The sequence below is a fragment of the Asterias rubens genome, chromosome 13, assembly GCF_902459465.1.
Source record: "Asterias rubens chromosome 13, eAstRub1.3, whole genome shotgun sequence".
In the NCBI taxonomy this organism is placed as follows: Eukaryota; Metazoa; Echinodermata; class Asteroidea; order Forcipulatida; family Asteriidae; genus Asterias; species Asterias rubens.
In genome coordinates, this window is record NC_047074.1 from 12,434,702 (window position 1) to 12,454,935 (window position 20,234).

Sequence of the window (20,234 nt, forward strand, 5' to 3'; positions counted from 1 at the left end):
TGTCCTTACCTTCTCTACATATTGTCCAGCAATCATCATTTCTTCCAAGACGCCTTCTTTTAAGTAACGAGTCTGCTTTACGGTAGTACTCTGTTTGGATGTGAAACATCACCACTTTGAAACACCTGTATCGATCAAAACCAACCAAACTTTTAGTAAAACTTTATAAACCTCTTGGAAAGTATTTTTTATTCACTGGCCCCTTTAAGAAACTGAAGTTTGGGCTACAGTCGCATGGGCCCAATTTCATAAAGCCTGTAAGCACAAAAAATTTGCTAAGCACAGAAAAATATTGCTTAACAGATTACCAGATTACCAGCCAAAGTACTTTAAGTTTACATTGTGGTGACTGGTGCTCCACTCATTTTGTTTTTGCTATTAAAGCAAAGAAATTCCTCAAGCGGTGTTTTCTGCTTAACAGCTTTATGAAATTGAGCCCAGTTTTCAACAAAGCACTTTTTCAAAAGAACTGACTGGGGCCTGAAGCCCGGTTCGTACTTCACGCAAAAGTGAAGCGAATTTTTGTGCATTACACTTGGAAGAACGGCGCGTATCGATTATTGCGCTCGCCAGTAAGAACAGGGCTTAGCCCAGAGCCCAAGCCAAACAGTTTTTTAAAGGGCAAGTGCAATAAATGTTGCAAAATTTACTTAAATTTAGAGAAAAATTCACAAATCTGTAGAGTTGGTTTCTGATTGAATCTCTTGCAAGCCCCATTATATGATGTCAGTAAAATTTGTCATCGTATTTACCGTTGTTGTAGCATACTTAATTTAGAGTAGGCATAAACTTAAGAATTCTTAAAGACATGAGAATGTGAGTTGATTTTTTAAATTGTCTTTATTTGACAAAACAACAACTTCAACAATAAAGAACTCAATAAATAGATGAACAACTTAATGAAAAGATGAAATAAATTGTGTACATTTTTGATAAATTTAAGGGTCTCAGATAAGAATCAAAGCCAAGAATTCAAGCAATTAGTCACTTTGAGTCATTGTTTTACTAGTTTTACCAAATCTTTCCATAGTATTTTACTACGACGTCTCCTTCAGGAACTTAATCAACAAGTAGAAAATTTAAAAATTTCAAACACTTAACTTGCAAAAAGAGGAAATAATAAGAAACAGTGTTTTTTTGTTTGTAAAATGTAACAATGTAAACACAACTTTTTATAAGAAAATGAACTTCACTCTAAATTCACATTAGTTAGCTTGATAACCAGTTCACTGTTTTCAGAAATCATTGTTCAGGAATCTAACATAGGCTATCCCCTTTATCAATCTTTGTCGTTCTTTTCATATCAACGGACGTCGGTTCTAAATTGAAGTAGCTCCCAGAAGCCTCGCTTTACGCATCTGTGTTCAAATCATCCAGCACATTACAGCATTTGCCGTTGTAACTTATAGCTGTGAAGCAAGAACATTTTTTTTTTTTTTCCAAAAGGTCATGGCGGTTCTCCTCTTCACATGGAGTCATTTTGTGACTAATTCTCACTGGTTGAGTGTTTTTGTAGTTCTGCTTGAATCTACTTTTTCCATCGATCCATTTCACCTCCAATGCAAAACTTGTCGGTTTGGACGAGAAACTCTTGTGGAGACTCTCACAGGCTGAGGGACTGAGTACTATGGTTTTGTAGATTCACTTGAATATTTTCCATCGATTCATTTCACCTTCACTTTTGCAACCAATACAAAACTTTATGTCGGATTGGGCGAGAAATTCTTGTGGAAACTCTCACAGGTTGAGTGTTGTGTTTTGCAGAACCTCTCAAATTGTTTTCCACATTTGCATCCAATACAAAACTTCAGTGTGAGACTCGATAGTTATCACAAATTCCAAACCATGGTTGTTTCTTTTTACTTCCCCTGTTGACCTCCATCCACACTTTTGTCCTGTGCTGCACCGTCCCCTTCATATGTAGACGATGTGACTTCATTGATCAGGTAGCGTTCGCCAGTTGTCGTCGTTAACATCTATAGGCAAAAGTGAAACCAAAAGTGAAAATGCTTTTCAAAGTTCCTTCAAAGTTACTTAAAGTGAAAATGCTTTTCAAAGTTCCTTCAAAGTTACTTAAAGGGACACGTTGCCTTGGATCGGTCGAGTTGGTCTTTGAAAAGCGTTTGAAACCATTTGTTATTAAATGCATATGGTTAGATAGATAATTTGAGGATAGAATGATCCACACAAACATCCCTCTAAACTGCATGGTTTTCTTTTTTTGTCGCGAACAATCTAATACATACCTGTCCCTTTGCTAGGTTGAGTTTCTGGTTTGTCGTTATAGAGAACTGGAAAGAAAGTGGCTTCTGCTTTGACTCTGCCGTTGCTTTTGGAGTACCGCCCGGAATTGGAACAGCCTGCACCAAGTAAAACACAGTTGTTTATTATTAAGCATTGAACGTCATTCTTGAAGGGGCGTGGTAGTTTTCCCCAGGAAGGTACTTGTATGAGAAAAATTAAAATTTGTCTTGGATCTGACTCCACAAGTGCTGTGTGTCCCTATAACAGGTCAAGGATGAGACGGCCACAGACGCAAGTCTTTGCCTGAATGATTATGATGATGATGCAGGGCCCATAAGCACACAAATTTGCTTAGCATGAAATTTCTTCCTTAATGAAAACAGGATTACCAACCAAATTTCCACGTGATTTTCAGGATAAGCAAACAACAGCTGAATGCCGGTAACAAGCATTATGCAACAAATAAATATTTGGTTGGTAATCTTGTTTTTATCAAGGAAGAAATTTCATGCTAAGCAAATTGTTGTGCTTACATGCTACATGAAATTGTGCACATGTAAGTTTGAAGCCTGACAGGTCTATGCAGAGCCTAATTTCATGGCTCTGCTCACCGCCAAATTTGTTGCTTTCAATCGCCATTCTCAGCTTACTGTGCAAGCACCGAATTTCTGCGATAGCTGTATAAGTGAAGAATTCCTAGTAATGTGGAGTGTGTACGCGCACGAGCAAATATTTCCTGCTAGCCAGTGAAATAGGGAGACCGCCACCAAAGGGCTTGATAGCTCAGTCGTTAGTTCGGAGGTCCTTGGTTCAAATTCCACTCCAGTCAATTTGTCTTTGTTCAAATTCAACCGAAATATATTTTATGAACATTTACCTTAATTATCTTTGTGGCAAGCAATTTATGTTGTGGCCCAGTCAACAGGTTCTTCTTGCCCGATACATCTTGAAGGTGGGTTTGTTTGATCGGCTGGAGAGGGGGGGGTTCATTCCTGGTTTGGTATTTGGTAATAACGTCATGTACGGCAGTAGGGTGCTGTGGTTGCGTTACCACTTGCTGCTGGTAGCCTAGGAGTGTGACAGGACCATGAGGTACGGCTGCGATGCTTGGGCTGCGACACTGGAGGCTGCTACTGAGGAACTCCGTGTCCCTCTTGTGTGGCATCTTTGGAGTGGTCTGTGTCTGGCTCAGAAACATTGAGGATGTTGTTGCACTGTACCCAGTGTGGGTTCCCGGAGGGGTAGCAGGGGCAAGAGCTGTGGGTGACGGTCCGGACGTGATGGATACTCTTTTCTCGATAACTGGGCTACTAGGAGTTGGGCATTTCGCTGTTGATGCACACGGTTTGATGTATAGTCCCCCGGAGGAGGTTGTCGCAAATGGTTGGTACAAATACTGGGTCTCTCTTGGACCAGTGGCGTACTCATGGGACACTCGGCAGGGCTGAGCGGGGGGCAGGAGGGATGTGGGAGCCAAGTGGTACAGACGATCAGGCGCGTCGGGAAGACCTTTTGGAGTCTCAAAGTCGCTGGTGTTGGATGAGGTTAGGAAATAGCTGGGAACTGTTAAGACGGAAGACAAGGGTAAGTATTAATTCAATCAATTAATTAAGTCCATATTACATTTAATTAATAAGTTACATATAAGTACAGAAACTATTGAATCATTCTTTAAAATTAGTGTTTAATTAAGTGTATTTAAAGGAACATTCCAGAATTGGTAAGAAAACAAATTGTCTAAGATCACGGATCACATAAAACTGTCTTATTAGATGAGAAATAAATTAAAACTACTTTCCCGTTTGGAGTTTATTGCTCAGTGAGCGTTTTAATATATTTGTTTTAATTGATGTCATGCAAAATGTGTAATCGTTTTTTCACTTCTTTCTCGTGATCCAGATGGTCGATCGATCTAAAAATTTACAGGTTTGTCAGTTTATGTATAGAAGTGCTTACACTGCCAGGAACTGTTTATTTAGCAAAACCCAATTCTGTAATGTTCCTTTAATCAAGTCGACAATACAAAACTACTCAGTTACATAACTACTCAAAACTATTGAATCATTCTCTAAAATTAGTTATTTTTTTTTAAATTAATAAAGTGGACTATATAATAACAAATAACATAAAAGACTGTTGGGTGATGTTTTTGGGGCAACCACCAGAAACTTATTCAAACCAGCTTATGTTTGTTAATTTAATTTTAAATTTAATTTTTTGTTTATTAATTAACTTATAATCAGAGCAACTTACAACAGTGTAGCAACGGCGCGTCAAATGATTAGCAGCTTCATATACACCTCTGTAATCCAAATGTTGGCTTCGATAAAAATTGCGCGAACAAATGAAAAGCTTTATTAGAAGAGGAACAAACAGCATTGTTAGAGTAAACGTGGTTACAAAACGCTTTAAAATTATTACAAAATGACAACAATTTTTGTAAAGGGACACGTTGCCTTGGATCGGGCGAGTTGGTCTATGAAAAGCATCTTTGTAACCGTATGCATTTCATAACAAACGGTTTCAAATGCTTTTCGTTGACCAACTCGCCCAATCTAAGGCAACATGTCCCTTTAATGCAGGGGTTACATTTGTCAGGTCTTGATTATTTAGGAGTCAGTTAAAAACAATGTGTTATTTGTTGCATTATTCAACATTTGATTAAATTGTAAGTAAGGTCAATTATATGCCAAACTTTTCAGTATGTGACTGGCTCTGGCAAAACCTAAACTTACCCCCAATTTTCAAAAGTGAGATTTCGGTATTTATCAGGAAAATTTACAATGTTTCCAAAAATGTTTGTTTTTTCTTCAGCAAAAATCTCAAATTGGTCTCTTTTCATGGCTGTTCATGGATGGTAATTTGTGAAATGCCGAAAAGTTGTTGAGGTTTACCAGAGTGGGGCCCATTTTCATTGCTCTACTTACTGCCAAATTCTACGCTTACGATCACCATTTTCTGCTTGAAGGGCAAGTGCCAAATTTCTGCGCTAGCTGTGTAAGCTTAGAATGCCTAGATACGTGGAGTTCGCACGCACACAAGCCAAAATTCCCTGTTAACCTGTGAAATACTCTTGACATAAGCGCAGAATTCCCTGCTTCCACAAGCGCTGATTCATTGCTTACTGCAAGAAGAGCCATGAAATTGGGCACTGGTCTCTTGTGAGGATTAAAAAACAGGCGGGAAATCTGGACAAACAAGACAGCTTCAGATTCGGCCAGGAAATAGCAGAAAATTTTCATAAAATACAAGCATGTAAAAGTGAAGGTACAAAAATGTTTAAACTTGTCTGTTTCTTGAGCTTACCGTCTGTATCTGTATCAAACAGCTTCTTCCAGAGAGCTCTCTCTTTCTTCTGATTCTGCTGGACATCAACCATGTAGAGTAGATACTCCTCGTATAACAGGTGCAGAAGGTGGAAGGAGCCTAATTAACAAGAAAGTATTATACAGGATTGGTAAGGATGAAAACTTCATTGTTTAATTTTAGTCTGAAAGCGTACTGATTATGAAAATTACACTCAAACCATTTTTTTAAAGTCATATTCTAGAAAACGGGAGCTGAAAACCTATAAAAAAATACAACAGCTGATTTCAGTTGTTACAACCAAAATTAAAGGCAGTGGACACTATTGGTAATTACTCAAAGTAATTTTTAGCATAAAACCTTACTTGGTGGCGAGTAATAGGGAGAGTATGATAGTATAAAACATTGTGAGAAACGGCTCCCTCTGAAGTGACATAGTTTTCGAGAAAGAAGGGATTTCGTTTCGTAGGTGGGGACCGCTATAACCATAAGGCGCCCTGACCAACCACTTTTGTGTCTTGCAGTTTACTTACCAAAGCTCGTTGCACTCCTCAGAGTTTGATCTCGAATAAGAAGATTACAGACGTAAGACCACTGCAGCAGGAAGTTTCTTTCTGCAGTTTCCTTCGCAGTTTCCTCATCACCAACCTACAAAATGAAAACAAATCTCTCATCAAAACACAACTACCTCTCGAGAAATAATCTGCAGTTCACATTATAGCATTTTATCTTCACTCGACTAGCGCTAGCGCTAAATTTTTTTTTCCAATAGGTATCCAGTGCTCTGTTTTCATTTAGAGACAATGTTTAGCGTCTGGTTTTTATGCAAAACAATAGTTAATGGCCTGATGTTTTGACCCTAGCAGAGCGGCTTTCTCGAAGGCTAAAAGGTAAAGATATGATATTTGGGTCTTGGAAAAAATTAGGAAAGTTTTATTAAGGAAAAGGGCTGATCTACATTATATAAACATGGTGTAGGTTTTCAGAAATTTGTCAGGCTATTTGAGACCAATTTCACTTATTTTTCTGAGGGCAATTAAAAAATCGGAAATCAAATGTTGCATCAAGTCATAAATCAAGTAACCCCCTCTCATTCTTGTTTTCGATCGTGTGATACATCTAACTGTATGCAGTTTAGGTTGATTACATAACAACCTGATTCATTTTGAAATGTATTCTGTTGAAATACATGCTGTTTAACACAGGCGTACTAAGCGCTCGATTATAAGCGCCTTACAAGTGTAGAAAGTTTTTAACAAATGTGCATGCAAAGCAGTCACCTTTTGTTAGCCAGTCAGTGTTGATTTTCAGTGTTTCAGGGCACTACCCATTGTAGGGAGGCTGCTCCATCACATCCATGATGAAGAGCTGCTTCATAATAATTACGATAAAAATAATAATAATGGCTTCTTATACAGCACTCAGGTCCGTCACGCAGTGACGCTCATGGCGCTCCAACATTATTACCCCTGGTCACTGGGCCTAAAATCATTCCTTAAACCATCTCAGCTCCCTGGGGAGTATACAGCCTTGTGCAACAAATGCGCTACTTGTCTAAACCAATCACAAGAACCATCTCTGCCCTCACAGGTACCCATTTACCCCTGGGTGGAGAAAAACAATTATAGTAAAGTGTCTTGCTCAGGGACACAAGTGTCACAGCCGGGATTCGAACCCTCACTATGCTGAACAGAACCACCAGAACTTGAATTCGGTTCTCTTATCCGCTCGGCCACGACCCTTAAGGTATACCTTACATTAATGTGTACACCGGTTACAAAAGTGTGTTTCTGTTCAACAAGAAATACATACCATCTTCAGGCATTTACTTCTTACTGAGTGCAGCCATCTGATGTGGTCCTCAACACTGGCATGCTTTTCCAAAAGCCGCGCCAACTCAGAAAAACCTGGGCAAGATACAGAACAATTAATCATGACCCCAGATTACGATTTTGGGTTGAACAAATAAATATTTACTAGAGCGGGATTTGAACCAACGACTTCTGGATAATGTGCCGGCACTCCACCAACTGAGCTTTCTAGCCCTATGTTGGCGGACTCCCTTTTTTTCCCAATATCTTTGCAGGGGGTTGCCAGTCAGAAGGCATATACAACAGTTAACCGCTGGGTAGCCAGGAATCCATCCCAAGTTTACCATACCACCCTAAAAGAGGCAGCCAGGGGATCACCTCAAGGGGATGCAATTATTTCTTTGCCCATCCCAAATTATTCAAAACTCACCCAGTCAGTTTCTTGTGGTTTAGTACTTCAAATAACTTAGATAAGACTTTTAAGGCAATGCATGGTGGAAAATACTCAGTAAAGGCCGAGTCACACTGCAGCGATAACAAAAACGATAACGATCACGACGCAAAGAAAACGCATTCTATTGGTTGAATTGCTCCACGCAGAATACGCACACGCTCATTCAACCAATAGAATGCGTTCCCTTTGCATAACAATCGTTATCGTTTTCGTTATCGCTGCAGTGTGACTCAGCCTTTAGTAAGGTTGGCGGCGACACCATGTAAGAATCTCTTTTGTGAGTAGTGGTGGCGCTGAGAAGAACCGGTTTGTACTGCTCATCATTTCGGTCAGTGTGCTCTGACCGTCTTCTGGTCAGAGCAAACTGACCGAAACATTGACCTGTTCAAATCATTATACAAAATATTGAGGAGACATTTTGAGACATACATTTCTTGACCGTTGTCTTGACATTTGGTGAGCTTCCCGGTATTGTCCACATGAGCTGGGAGCACACAGTGTTCTGCTCCGTCCTCTTCCGCCAGTCATGGCACATCTGGGTCACGGTCACTTTGGTATTCAGCACAGTACGAGTTGCCTGATAACAGGAAAATTTAAGACATTTGTTTTATTGGTATTTAGCATAATTTTATTACCACGCATCATCGAGTTCACTTCCCGCCTCTATTTCCCGCCTTCATGCATCACCGCTGATCCGCCGCCCAGTACTTAAGCAGCATGCAGCATCAGAGTCCAGCATTCTCCAGAAGACGATCAGAGCATACTGATCGAAACGTCGAGTTAATCCAACGGTTCTTTTCAGAACCACCCCAACTCATTTAGAGATTGTTATTACATGGTGTTACCGCAAACTTTTCTATAATTTTATTTTTTTTTTTTGATTTTTGATTTTTTTTTTTTTTTTTTGGGGGGTACCCTTTAATGTTTGTGTTAGCCCTATTTACTCAGTACTTTCCAGAGTTCTGTGAAAAAAAAATCACAGGCATATTACTCATATTCGAGCCCAGCGTGTGTGTTTTTCTTGAGCGCATGCGTGGTAGCTCCAGCTAAACCAGGGTCCTTGGTTTACGTGTGCGGTGTTCATTCACACAGTAGTGTCATTTTCACAAAATTATATTTTTTGGTCGTTGGTCCCGATCATGGTCATAAAAAGACTAGAGACTCGTGCTTGTTTAGAGAAGAGGTGCATTGTACTCTATTTGGACTTGACAATGTTGTGTTCTAAGGACTGTGGACCCCCTGCTTATTTCCCTTCAGCCTTAGCTGTAGCGGCCAATTTGGCCACACCCTAAAACTCCTTACCTGAGCAGGATGAGACGGAGATGTTTTATTATTATTTATTTTTTTTATTTTTTATTTTTTTGGGGGGGTGGGTGGGGGGGTACCCTTTAATGCTTGTGTTAGCACTGTATACTCAACTCCGCTCAGAGTTCTGTGGAAAAAAAATCACAGGCATATTAGTCAGATTCAAACACGATCTAAAACTCCTCACCTGAGCAAGATGAGACAAAGATGTTTTCCTCTTCAGAAGATGACAAAATCTCTTTGCGACTGAAATTACAAAAATTATGAGAGTTATACAATCACCCATAACCCTATTTCATCGAGCTGCTTGAAGAGCAAGAAAAATGTAAAATTAAAAATTGAGTTCCATGGGGAGGCAAACGAGTCCCCTGCCTCTGTTGCTTTGGTATTTACCTTGATGCTTCCTCAAAATGTTCTTAAAGAGGAAGGAAAGTCAAATTAAATTTTGTGGTGTTTTTCATTTTCCCAATAATAGATAAAATTCTCACGTGAGTGGGGAAAAAGTACAAGTCTCTAACCTCACAATTATGTGGTGTAAATAGCCATTTCTTCGTGGGTCGTGGGTTCGAATCCCGTGGGTTTGAATCGTTGCGGTGCCCGCTGCCAAAACATAGGATTCGAACGGCCTCTAGCTACCGGGCAACCTCGGTAGTCTAGTTGGTAAGACACTGCTCTAGAATTGCAAGGGTCGTGGGTTCGAATCCCACCCGAGTAACATGCCTGTGATATTTTTCACAGGACTCGGAAAAAGTACTGAGTATACAGTGCTAACACACATCGGTGTATGGGTAAAAACCAAAATTAATATTCTTTATCCCCGATGCAAATTTAACATCTATTATATCGTTGCGGTACCCGCTGCCAAAACATAGGATTCGAACTGCCTCTAGCTACCAGGCAACCTCGGTAGTCTAGTTGGTAAGACACTGCTCTAGAATTGCAAGGGTCGTGGGTTCGAATCCCACCCGAGTAACATGCCTGTGATATTTTTCACAGGACTCGGGAAAGTACTGAGTATACAGTGCTAACACACATCGGTGTATGGGTAAAAACCAAAATTAATATTCTTTATCTCCGATGCAAATCTAACATCTATTATATCGTTGCGGTACCCGCTGCCAAAACATAGGATTCGAACTGCCTCTAGCTACCGGGCAACCTCGGTAGTCTAGTTGGTAAGACACTGCTCTAGAATTGCAAGGGTCGTGGGTTCGAATTCCACCCCAGGAACATGCCTGTGATATTTTTTCACAGGACTCGGGAAAGTACTGAGTATACAGTGCTAACACACATCGGTGTATGGGTAAAAACCAAAATTAATAGCCATTTCTTCATTTCTGTGGATGACAAATCACTGCAAGAATTGACTCATCGCTCATGAGCGAGCCTGTGCCAGAACTCACTCTGTTTGATGAGCTATCTACCTTCTTTTGATCCACCGAGTTGTGCCTGCATCAGTTGTTTTTATCTTGTTTGCTCTACATAGTGGATATCGCTAAGCGATAGACAGCCTATATACAATATCCTTCCTGGGCAATATTTGTCAATATCATAAACATTCGATGATCACTCTAAGAAAAATGAGTCTGATAAACCATTTTGTCACTGCACATGGCATGGATGGTGGACTTTTTCCGTAATACATTTCTCACCTTCCATTCGTCTGAGATGCAAAGACTCGAAAAAGGCGGGGGAGGATTCCTCAACAACTTTTTGGAATGTGCAGGAGAAGTGGCGAACAGTTTGAAGCAAGCTGAATAAAATAAAGAAATACATACAATTTAATAACCTTACATTACATTGACCTCATACATTGTAAAGTTATTTGTATTATTATTTCTATAATTTTTAAGGAAGTTGTTGCACTGTGCCCTGTATAAGAACGTTGCCGATTGTCTGATATAGGATGTTGTCACATACACCAATCAGGTCAGAAAGTTTCTTTAGAGTCTGGGATTCGAAACCCACATTCTATAAATTGTTCCGTTCTTACCTTGGAGGAAGTTGATGCACGGTGCCCTGTATAAGAACATTGACGATTATCTGATACAGGATGTTGTCACACACAGCAATCAGGTCAGAAAGTTTCTTACAGTCGCTCCGTAGGATAGCTTGGGTCGACTCTGGCAAATCCTTCCAGAATCGATGCACTGCATTGGGAACCTGAAATTAGGAGACACCAGGGTTGCTTCGCTTTCAATAATAATCAATCAAAAACGGTCTTGAATTTTACTTTTCTGACAAAAATATTCCTGCTTGAAATCATAAAGATCCATTAGTATAAAGTGAAATGCAATGATGTAAGTTTCAAATTTCGCTCTGAAAAAGTCAGGAATGAACAAAAACACCTTCGTACAAAAATGTGCAGACACGTTTTTTGTCAGAAAGATGTCATCAGATATTTTGTGATGTTGACAAATTTTGCACTGGAAGGGTATTGAATGCAATGGCAATGCGCCTTATTTTTGACCACGCGAGGGCGCTATAAATAGTATTTTTCTCACTTCCGGGGATATACACGATTCGCCCTGCACAGATTAATAGGCGTTCTCTGTCACTTTTGTTGCGCCGTAGTTTCAATTTGCTTTTGAGGTGAATTATAACGGCTCCTTTAAAAGTCTTATTGTCAGTGATGGATTAGATGTCTGTGGTGGTAATGTGTTCCAATCTTTAATAACTGCTTTGGGTATAAATGAATATACCCACCGGAAATGATTGAGAGCGCCCTCGCGCGGTCATTGAAGACTCTATGTCTACTGCAAAATGAGTGCATCTCAAAATTTATTTGACATTGCCCTTCCTCTTTAAGAACATTCCTTGGGAGAAGCATCAAATTATAAGACCACGACAAAAGAGCCTCTTTTGCCTCCATAGAATTTAGCTCTTGATAAAACTTACCTCTTCCAGTTTTCCTCTTACAATGTGCTCAATGAGAACCTGGCAGTGGTTTCTGTACTCGGATATAACAGAATCGACCTACAAGTTACAAAAATAATGTCAATGCTTTTAATGATCACGCATTGTAGTGAAAAGCACGGTTCTCGACAGGATTTTTTAAAAACTGCGAGGCTGCATTCTGGACTTAATATTTGTTGGATGCTTGGCTGGAGCACACTGAATTGAAACAAGGTCTGTTTTAAAGTCCTACAATTATCTGGAGCATTCTATGTGGTTTTCTTTTGATTATTTTTGTGGAAAAAAATTAAAAATACACATGTAATTATTTGTTTTGCATATCGACCAAAATTCACACGCAAAGGCCTGGGCCCAATTTCGTAGAGCTGCTTAAGCACAAAATTTTCCTTTAAAAATATTAGTGCTTAGTAAAATCAGATTATCGGCCAAAGACTCCACTCAATTGTTATGCTAAGTAAACGATAGCTAAATACCAGTCACAAGCAATGTAAATGGCATGAAATTTTGGCCAGTAACATGTGTAAAATAAGCGAGACACTGGACACTATTGGTAATTGTCAAAGACTAGCCTTCACAGTTGGTGTATCTCAACATATGCATAAAATAACAAACCTGTGAACATTTGAACTCAAGCGGTCGTCAAAGTTGCGATATAACAATGAAATAAAAAAAAAACATCCTCGTCACACGAAGTTGTGTGCTTTCAGATGCTTGATTTCGAGACCTCTAATTCTAAATCTGAAGTCTCAAAATCAAATTTGTGAAAAATTACTTCTTTCTCGAAAAACTACATCACTTAGAGGGAGCCGTTTCTCACAATGTTTTATACTATCAACCTCTCTCCATTACTCATTACCAAGAAAGGTTTTATGGCAATAATTATTTTGAGTAATTACCAATAGTGTCCACTGCCTTTAAGCAAAACATTTTTTAAGCAGCTCTATGAAATTGGCCCCTGGTATGCTAGCTTGTGCAACGAGAGAACCCTGGCAAAAAGTTATTATTGTTTCCAGTTCAGGAGAATTAGAAGAAAACCACTACAGGAGACCACTTCTTTGTGCATTGAGTTTTTGCAACCGTCTTTATTTTAAGAGAAACAAGTCAGTCATTCCTGAAAGAATACATTCCAACTTCTGTTTCTTTTGTTGAATTATTAAAGAAGACCACACAAATACTTGATTATACTTTCCAAAATAAAAAGGGATCCTGGAGTTGTTACCTACCCTCCCTTTAGCAGAAAACACTGCTGTCATCCTCAAATTTGTTTTTTATTCAGCAAGTTGTTTGATAGTAATACCTGTTCAAAAGAGAGGTTACCCCATGGCTGAGTTTGTGCTGCCGTCGGGAACTCTGGCAGCAGTGTTGAAATAGAAGTCATTGCTGAGTTTGGGTTATCGGACTGTTCTGTAATCTAAAAATCAAAATTAACCACATGTAGGTTATACAAAAATATTATCGGACAGGATGAAGGTATTACCACTGTGCAAAATTAAGTGAATGTTTTTTTTATTTGGGTGATTACCACTGTGCAAAATTAATTTAATATTTATTTATTTGGGTGATTACCACTGTGCAAAATTAATTGAATATTTATTTATTTGGGTGATTACCACTGTGCAAAATTAATTGAATATTCATTGATTTGGGTTTTAACACTGTGCAAAATTAATTGAATATTTATTTATTTGGGTGATTACCACTGTGCAAAATTAATTGAATATTTATTTATTTGGGTGATTACCACTGTGCAAAATTAATTGAATATTTATTCATTTGGGTTTTACCACTGTGCAAAATTAATTGAATGTTTATTGATTTGGGTGATTACCACTGTGCAAAATTAAGTGAATATTCATTTATTTTGGTATTACCCTGAGGACAAGTTTATGGGCCCAATTCAAAAATCCTGAAATTGGGCTAAGAAATGTTTGCTCAGTGATTTTAAAGTACAGCCGATCCTCTTTTTAAAACCAGCAGTGTTGATTCAAGCTTTTAATTGTGCTTTTGGGTTGTTCTTGCAATTAACTTTAAAATAATTACATATTTTATATATGTATTTATATTTTTTTTTATACCAACTATTTTTACTTGTAAATGTACTTTTTCAGCCTGCTTGGTCGCCAGTGCAGTTAATAAATAAACCATAATAATAATAAAAAGCACAGTGATAAAAGAGTACATTCATTCTGAATTTGTGTTTCTTTGTTTTGCTGTTCTCTTATAACAACTTCAAGCCTGGAATTACACGCAGACCAAGCTCTTGGCCTTGGTGCCCCTTCAAAAGTTTTCCAATGGAAGTGCCCTTTGCAAAATGAAAATGGCCTCGCACTTTTAAAGATGAAATTCTAGGCCTGTAGCGTATATAAAAGGGTAATTTGGCCAGTAATTTGGCCAGTCCCAGGGATCTTGTTACAACGATTAGGGTACAAATCCAAAAAACCCTGCATTAAAAAGTGGATGTATTTTAAGACCCCTGGAAAACTCCTCTTTCGAAGTTACATATCCAGGTTTGTGATTTCCAGTGACATCAAGTTTTAAATTTCTCTCTGTATGAGTATCAAATCAAATAACATTTAAAAACCGTTATCACATTGGATTGGAGAATTTTACCTTGGAGACCCTTGTTTTAGATTATCTGGGGATACGGTAAAATTAAACAAGATTTGTCTCAAACCCAGGTAAATGTGACTCAACTTGGACTCAAGTTGAAGTCCAGAGCATCTCTAAAATTGTTTGAATTCATACCATGGAGTGATGTTCCCACTGAGCGTGCGATGGCAGATGAGGAGTCCGTGAGGAGGATCTGTAGATTGCTGGCGACACTCTCTGAGACTCCAAGAAGACCCCAAAGTAAGGTGAAGATTCCTTGACACGGATGCCGTAATAGTGATACTTAGACTGCCCTCGTGTGCCTAGACGGCGTGTTTGTAGCTCTGGAAATACCTGACGGATCACCTGGTAGGGGACAGAATTGGTTTTTTTTTTTTTTTTCACAATTCAATCGTGGGAGTGGGCTTATATTGGGACAAAAGTAACTTGTGACTTGACTTGACTTGAGCAAAGATGACTTGTGACCATAGAACTATTCATTCATTCATTCATTCATAATTGTTTTATTATTTTAAAAACAAATTCCCATGGCGACCGGAGGTCGAATTACAGGAAAATATACAGAGATTAAAAAAAAAGAAAAAATCACACACTATATATATTGACTAGAGCGCTAACACCCTGTTATACACGCACTACGGTTTTGAAGCCGTGTGGGCGCATCCATGTTTATGTACAAACCAATACAAAAGCTTGAAATTTTGTACGCCAATTGTACGGCTATTTGCATGACAGTGCGTTTGTTCTTTTCTATGTGTCATCAAACAAAAAAATGCAGCAAATGTGAACGCACAATCTGTTGATGAGCGTACAAACTGCGAGCATGCATGTGCGTCATGTTTAAAAGGCGCATTAACTTTTTTAGTACGTCAATCAAGTCGGACTTACGGTTTTCGTAGCCTGGACGTACGTGAATGCGCAGTAGCGTAAGTAAGCGCACTTGCCGAATGTAAAAAAAATCGCGTCAATGTGTGTTCTCTTAAAATTGAAATCATTCCGTAGTCCACGCAACACATCAAACATGTCTGCGCCCAGGGTGGCTTCAAAACGCGGAGCAAGTTAGCGCTCTAGTCAATATATATAGCTCTATGCCTGTGACTTGACTTGAGCAAAAATACGTACAGACCCTATTGATTGGCAAATGCAATAGAGATGTGCACTAAGCAGATGCACAATCGCGTCTGCATTACGCAGCCATTTAGCCGCATACATAACAGCGCAATGTTCCCTCATTTTGCCAACCAAATAAATGTTAGTTACTTAGTGCACATGCACTATGTGCAATTTACATATTACATGGGAAAGGTCTATTAGTTTCAGACCTGTTCTAAACCATGAAGACAAGTTTACAAACCTTTCCAAAGCTAGCACTGTTCACTGGGGGAAACTGGTTCTTGAAGCAGAAATCAGAATAATGCGCGTATATCAGACAGCGTGGCAGCGACACTCCTGCGATTGCTTCGTAATGCTGAGACAACCTGTAATCAATAACAGGCCAAACATACTGTCAATCATATCATATCGTGTTAAACCCGGTTCATACTTCATGCGAACACAAAACGAATTTTGACGCTTCAAAGCTGTTTTCGCAGCGAATGTTTCTCAGGAGTTAAACACAGTTCAACTGTTGCAAATTTGCAATGTCAAAATTGGTATTGCATTCGCAGGAAGTTTGAAGCAGGCGTTAGGCAGAATTGATGCCTAGGGCTGGGTCCGATTTTACAAGGAGCAAAGAGCACTTAATTGTGAACCAATCATGATTGCTTAGCAAAGTGTGGTATCACTTGTAACACTCACTGACAATTCAACTTTAGATGAATCTTATACTTTTTCAATTCGCGCCAGGGCGACAACTGGGCATATTCGAATGTTGGGTCCCGTTAAAATGAGTGTTTGTGTGTTGTCTCATTCTCCACTTCAAAATCCAACTTGACAAGGCCCCCTTTCCACCTCTTGTTTAGCACTGTACGGGAACAATCTACATGGCAAAGTAATCACATGGTGTTGTCATCACAGACCAAACAAACACCCCACCTTACAATGCTTCAAATCACACTCTAGTGTAAAGTTTATACAAAAAGGGCAAAGAAAATATGCCTACCACTGTAAAGTCAGAAGAGCTTGCAACCTGTTTGGCTCAAACGGAAATGGTTCTCTAGCTTTGGAGTCAAGGACGGCAAAATTCTCCTGGTTTGACTCAACTCTGTCATCAGCTGGAATCACTAATTGAGGAATTTGTAGGTAAAATTAAAATTATTTTCCACCGTGAAAAACAACTTAGTTTTACCCCCAAGTTTAAAAAACTGATGATGATGATCATACGCCTCATGTCCAAAGATCTTGTGCATGAAATTAGACTAATTCTGTCTTCTTTTTAATATAGGACTGTAGAAATGATAGCGTCGTGATCTAAGCAGGCTTGTGGCTGTACAAGGAATTATGAAATCTCACCCAGTTATTGCATGTGCGCACCCTCCCCCTTCATATCACGACATTATATGGAGGGTGCGTGCATGCATACAGTGCCAAAATTCCACGTAAGCGATGATGATAAACTAACAATCATTTTTCATTGGACATAGCAGGACTTAAAGGAACATGTTGCCTTGGATCGGACGAGTTGGTCTGTAAAAAGCGTTTGAAACCGTTTGTTATAAAATGCATATTGGTAGAAAGATGTTGTAAAAGTAGACTACAATGATCCACACAAACATGTCTCGAAATTGCGTGGTTTTCCTTTTACTTTGCAAACTAACACTGTCGGTCATTTATGGGAGTCAAAAATTTGACTCCCATAAATGGTCAACTGTGTTAGTTGACGAGGTAAAAGAAAAACCGTGCAATTTCGAGACATGTTTGTGTGGATCATTGTATTCTACTTTTACAACATCTTTCTACCAATATGCATTTTATAATAAACGGTTGCAAACGCTTTTCAAAGACCAACTCGACCGATCCAAGGCACAACGTGTTCCTTTTAACCTCGTTCTTGAAGTAGAAAAGCAATTTCCCTCTAGTAGGGGCACTTCTATGACTATAAGGACATTGTAAATATCTATATTGGAAAGGGCACCGCAGCACCATCTGAACTTCAACCTAAGAGATCCCACAGTTGTCATCACTAGAAATCATAACCCACTCACCCTTAGAATCCCTTCCTCTAGAACCAACGCCTTTCATAAATCTTACTTCCCCAATTACTGCTAAAGACTGGAATTCACTCCCCTACTTAACAACCTCGTCACTAGCCCCACTAAGTTTCGGCGTACACTCATAGGTGTGCATAACATCGACTTGGACTGAGGAGTTCCTCCCTCCTGACCTAACCTCGTTGAGTGTTGTTCCTAGTAAGGAGCTGTTCAATTATTATATCAAGTCAAGTCAAGCACATGTAGGTCAGGCCTGCACCTTGTCATGAAAGTGTTAATAATTGATTGAGGTACCTTGTTTGATTATTTTGGGAGCTTCTTCTGAATCCATGTGATCTCCAGCAGCATCAGCCAACATTTAGTTGTCCGCCGTTACACATCGGTAGGAATTATGGCTGGCACTTTACGTCATTGTGTGGCCTGAGTGTGTTTTAAAAAGTTAAGTAGGCCAAATCCAATACTTTTTAAACAATTTTCATCACATCAAATGATAAGAAAACAAATTTAGGAACTGTTTCAATTGTCTTCCTTTACTCATCGGTGGGGAACCCATGGCTGGCACTCTGCACTGCAACAGTTATTAATTATTGATTAATTGTGCAAAGTAAAAATAGGCCTAACTCAATCTTTCTTAATCTTAACAACAGGGCCCAATTTCATAGCGCTGCTTAGCGGCCGATTTTATGCTTACTGTGCAATTTCTATTTCATAGTGCTGCTAACTGTAAGCACACGAAAAGGCATGCTAACCTTCCGGTGCTTACCGCACAAAAATAAATGACATTACAATTCAACTCCACGGTAAACACGCAATATGGCCGCCCAATTTTTCTGCTAAACTGTGAAATATGCTAAGGCTTAAGCAAATTTTTCTGCTACAGTAAGCACGCAAATTTGCTTACCGTTAAGCAGCGCTATGAAATTGGGCCCAGATCATGATCATCACATCGAAAGCAGAATAAGAAAACAAATAAAAGACGTCATGGAAAAGTTTCCGTATGGCGCCACCACTTTTTCATTCGAAATGAAATAATATAGTATCTAATTTACCTGATTGATATATCCCTTTTTGTAAAAATGAGTGAAAAAGTGGTGGCGCCATACGGAAAGTTATCCCTTTGCATGTATTGGTATTGTATTGTATGGGGACTGGTGTATTTTCCAGTAGGTGCCTACATCCCTCCAGAGGAATATTGTCGCACATGGAACAGTGCACTCAATCGTCAAAAACAAGAGTGCCAACTAAAGCGCCACTCCCTTTTAATAGTTAAATTCAAGTTCGACACTTCAATATATGCTGCAGTAGTTGTACCGCATACACGTCACTGCACTGGCTGCAGTTATGGGTGTGCGAGTGCCGTAACAAAGGACGGACCAGTCAAATTTTACCAGACCAAAAACACTAGTTGTAACTAGACTTTACAAATAAAAACAGAGACATTTAGCAGAACCAGTTTTGTCTATGAACATACCTCTTTTAACTTGAGCCTTGTGACGTTCCAGGTTTCCTCCGAAATTGGTTGTACTTTATTTCTTAAAATTCGTTGAAAAAAACACGAAGCACAAACAAGAGAAACAGACGTCAAGGAACAAACCTTAGGCCGTGTCCGAATTGGCGACTTCGGCTACAGCTACGGCTAGTTCAGCACGCCTGTCAGTGTTGAAGAATAGCAGACGCGCGCGCCCTAGCCGTAGCTGTAGCCGAAGTCGCAAATTCGGACACGGCCTGAGGCCGTGTCCGAAACGGCGACTTCGGCTACAGCTACGGCTAGATCGCGCGCGTCTGCCTATTTTTTAACACTGGTAGAAGCGCTGATCTAGACGTAGCTGTAGCCGAAGTCGTCGTTTCGGACACGGCCTAGCTTTGCTACAACGCAACGTACAGCTAGTTTGATTTGCTGAAAGAACCCATTCGTGAAACCATTGCTGTGATTGGTCCAAAGTTAAAGCGTAGTTTGTCACACACACACCGCGGCCGTGGGTGTGAAAGCTAGGGACGGGAGCATAATTATAGCATGCATGGCAGGCAGTCAATCCGACTCAATTAATTTTAAAACAACTACAACTTGCTTTTATTAGCAAAACATGTGAGCATTTCATGTGAGCTTTTATCAGCCTGCCAGTCTACCTAGTGTTGAATTGAATGACATTTTGGAACGGGAGGAAGTGGGAAATGCATCTGGCAATAATGCAAGCAGTGGTCTAATCTTCATTTAGTCATTATAGACACTTAATTTCAAGCCTGAGATTACGGTTATTTATCCGCGCATCAGCCACGCAAAACTCTCCCACATAAATTAATTAGCTATCACTACGCCCCAACTCGTGATCATAGGGTAAGCGACAGAGGTTTATCCACAAGAGGGCGCTGTTTATCCGCTGGTGTACGTAGACTAAAATCCACGATCACAGACTTGGAACCGAGTCTAGTAGTCACGCA

The 20,234-nt window shown here is 39.5% G+C and overlaps 1 protein-coding gene across 1 annotated transcript; it reads right to left on the reverse strand.

Annotated features, from left to right (window-relative positions):
- Window positions 1-887: 887 nt before the first annotated feature.
- LOC117298393 (transcription factor RFX4-like) lies at window positions 888-19,359 on the reverse strand. The gene is made up of 17 exons (XM_033781638.1): window positions 19,267-19,359; window positions 18,090-18,215; window positions 16,748-16,868; window positions 16,001-16,124; window positions 14,782-14,991; window positions 13,334-13,447; window positions 12,019-12,096; window positions 11,114-11,283; window positions 10,773-10,873; window positions 9,308-9,366; window positions 8,245-8,392; window positions 7,363-7,457; window positions 6,084-6,198; window positions 5,551-5,670; window positions 3,122-3,807; window positions 2,247-2,360; window positions 888-1,976 (listed from the first exon to the last, which is right to left on the reverse strand). Exons 2-17 carry the CDS (start codon window positions 18,151-18,153, stop codon window positions 1,860-1,862), a joined length of 2,436 nt encoding a protein of 811 aa, XP_033637529.1. The 5' UTR covers window positions 18,154-18,215; window positions 19,267-19,359; the 3' UTR covers window positions 888-1,859.
- Between the last annotated feature and the right edge of the window lie 875 nt (window positions 19,360-20,234).

What these genes read in the sequence shown, in the direction of transcription:
- LOC117298393 (XM_033781638.1), bottom strand. Translation starts at nt 18,153, where the DNA reads ATGTTGGCTGATGCTGCTGGAGATCACATGGATTCAGAAGAAGCTCCC. An exon ending in TTGCCACAAAGATAATTAAG is followed by an intron (nt 2,361 to 3,121) that starts GTAAATGTTCAT and finishes TACTTGGTGCAG; the next exon opens with GCTGTTCCAATTCCGGGCGG. An exon ending in TCAACCTAGCAAAGGGACAG is followed by an intron (nt 1,977 to 2,246) that starts GTATGTATTAGA and finishes TTTTGCCTATAG; the next exon opens with ATGTTAACGACGACAACTGG.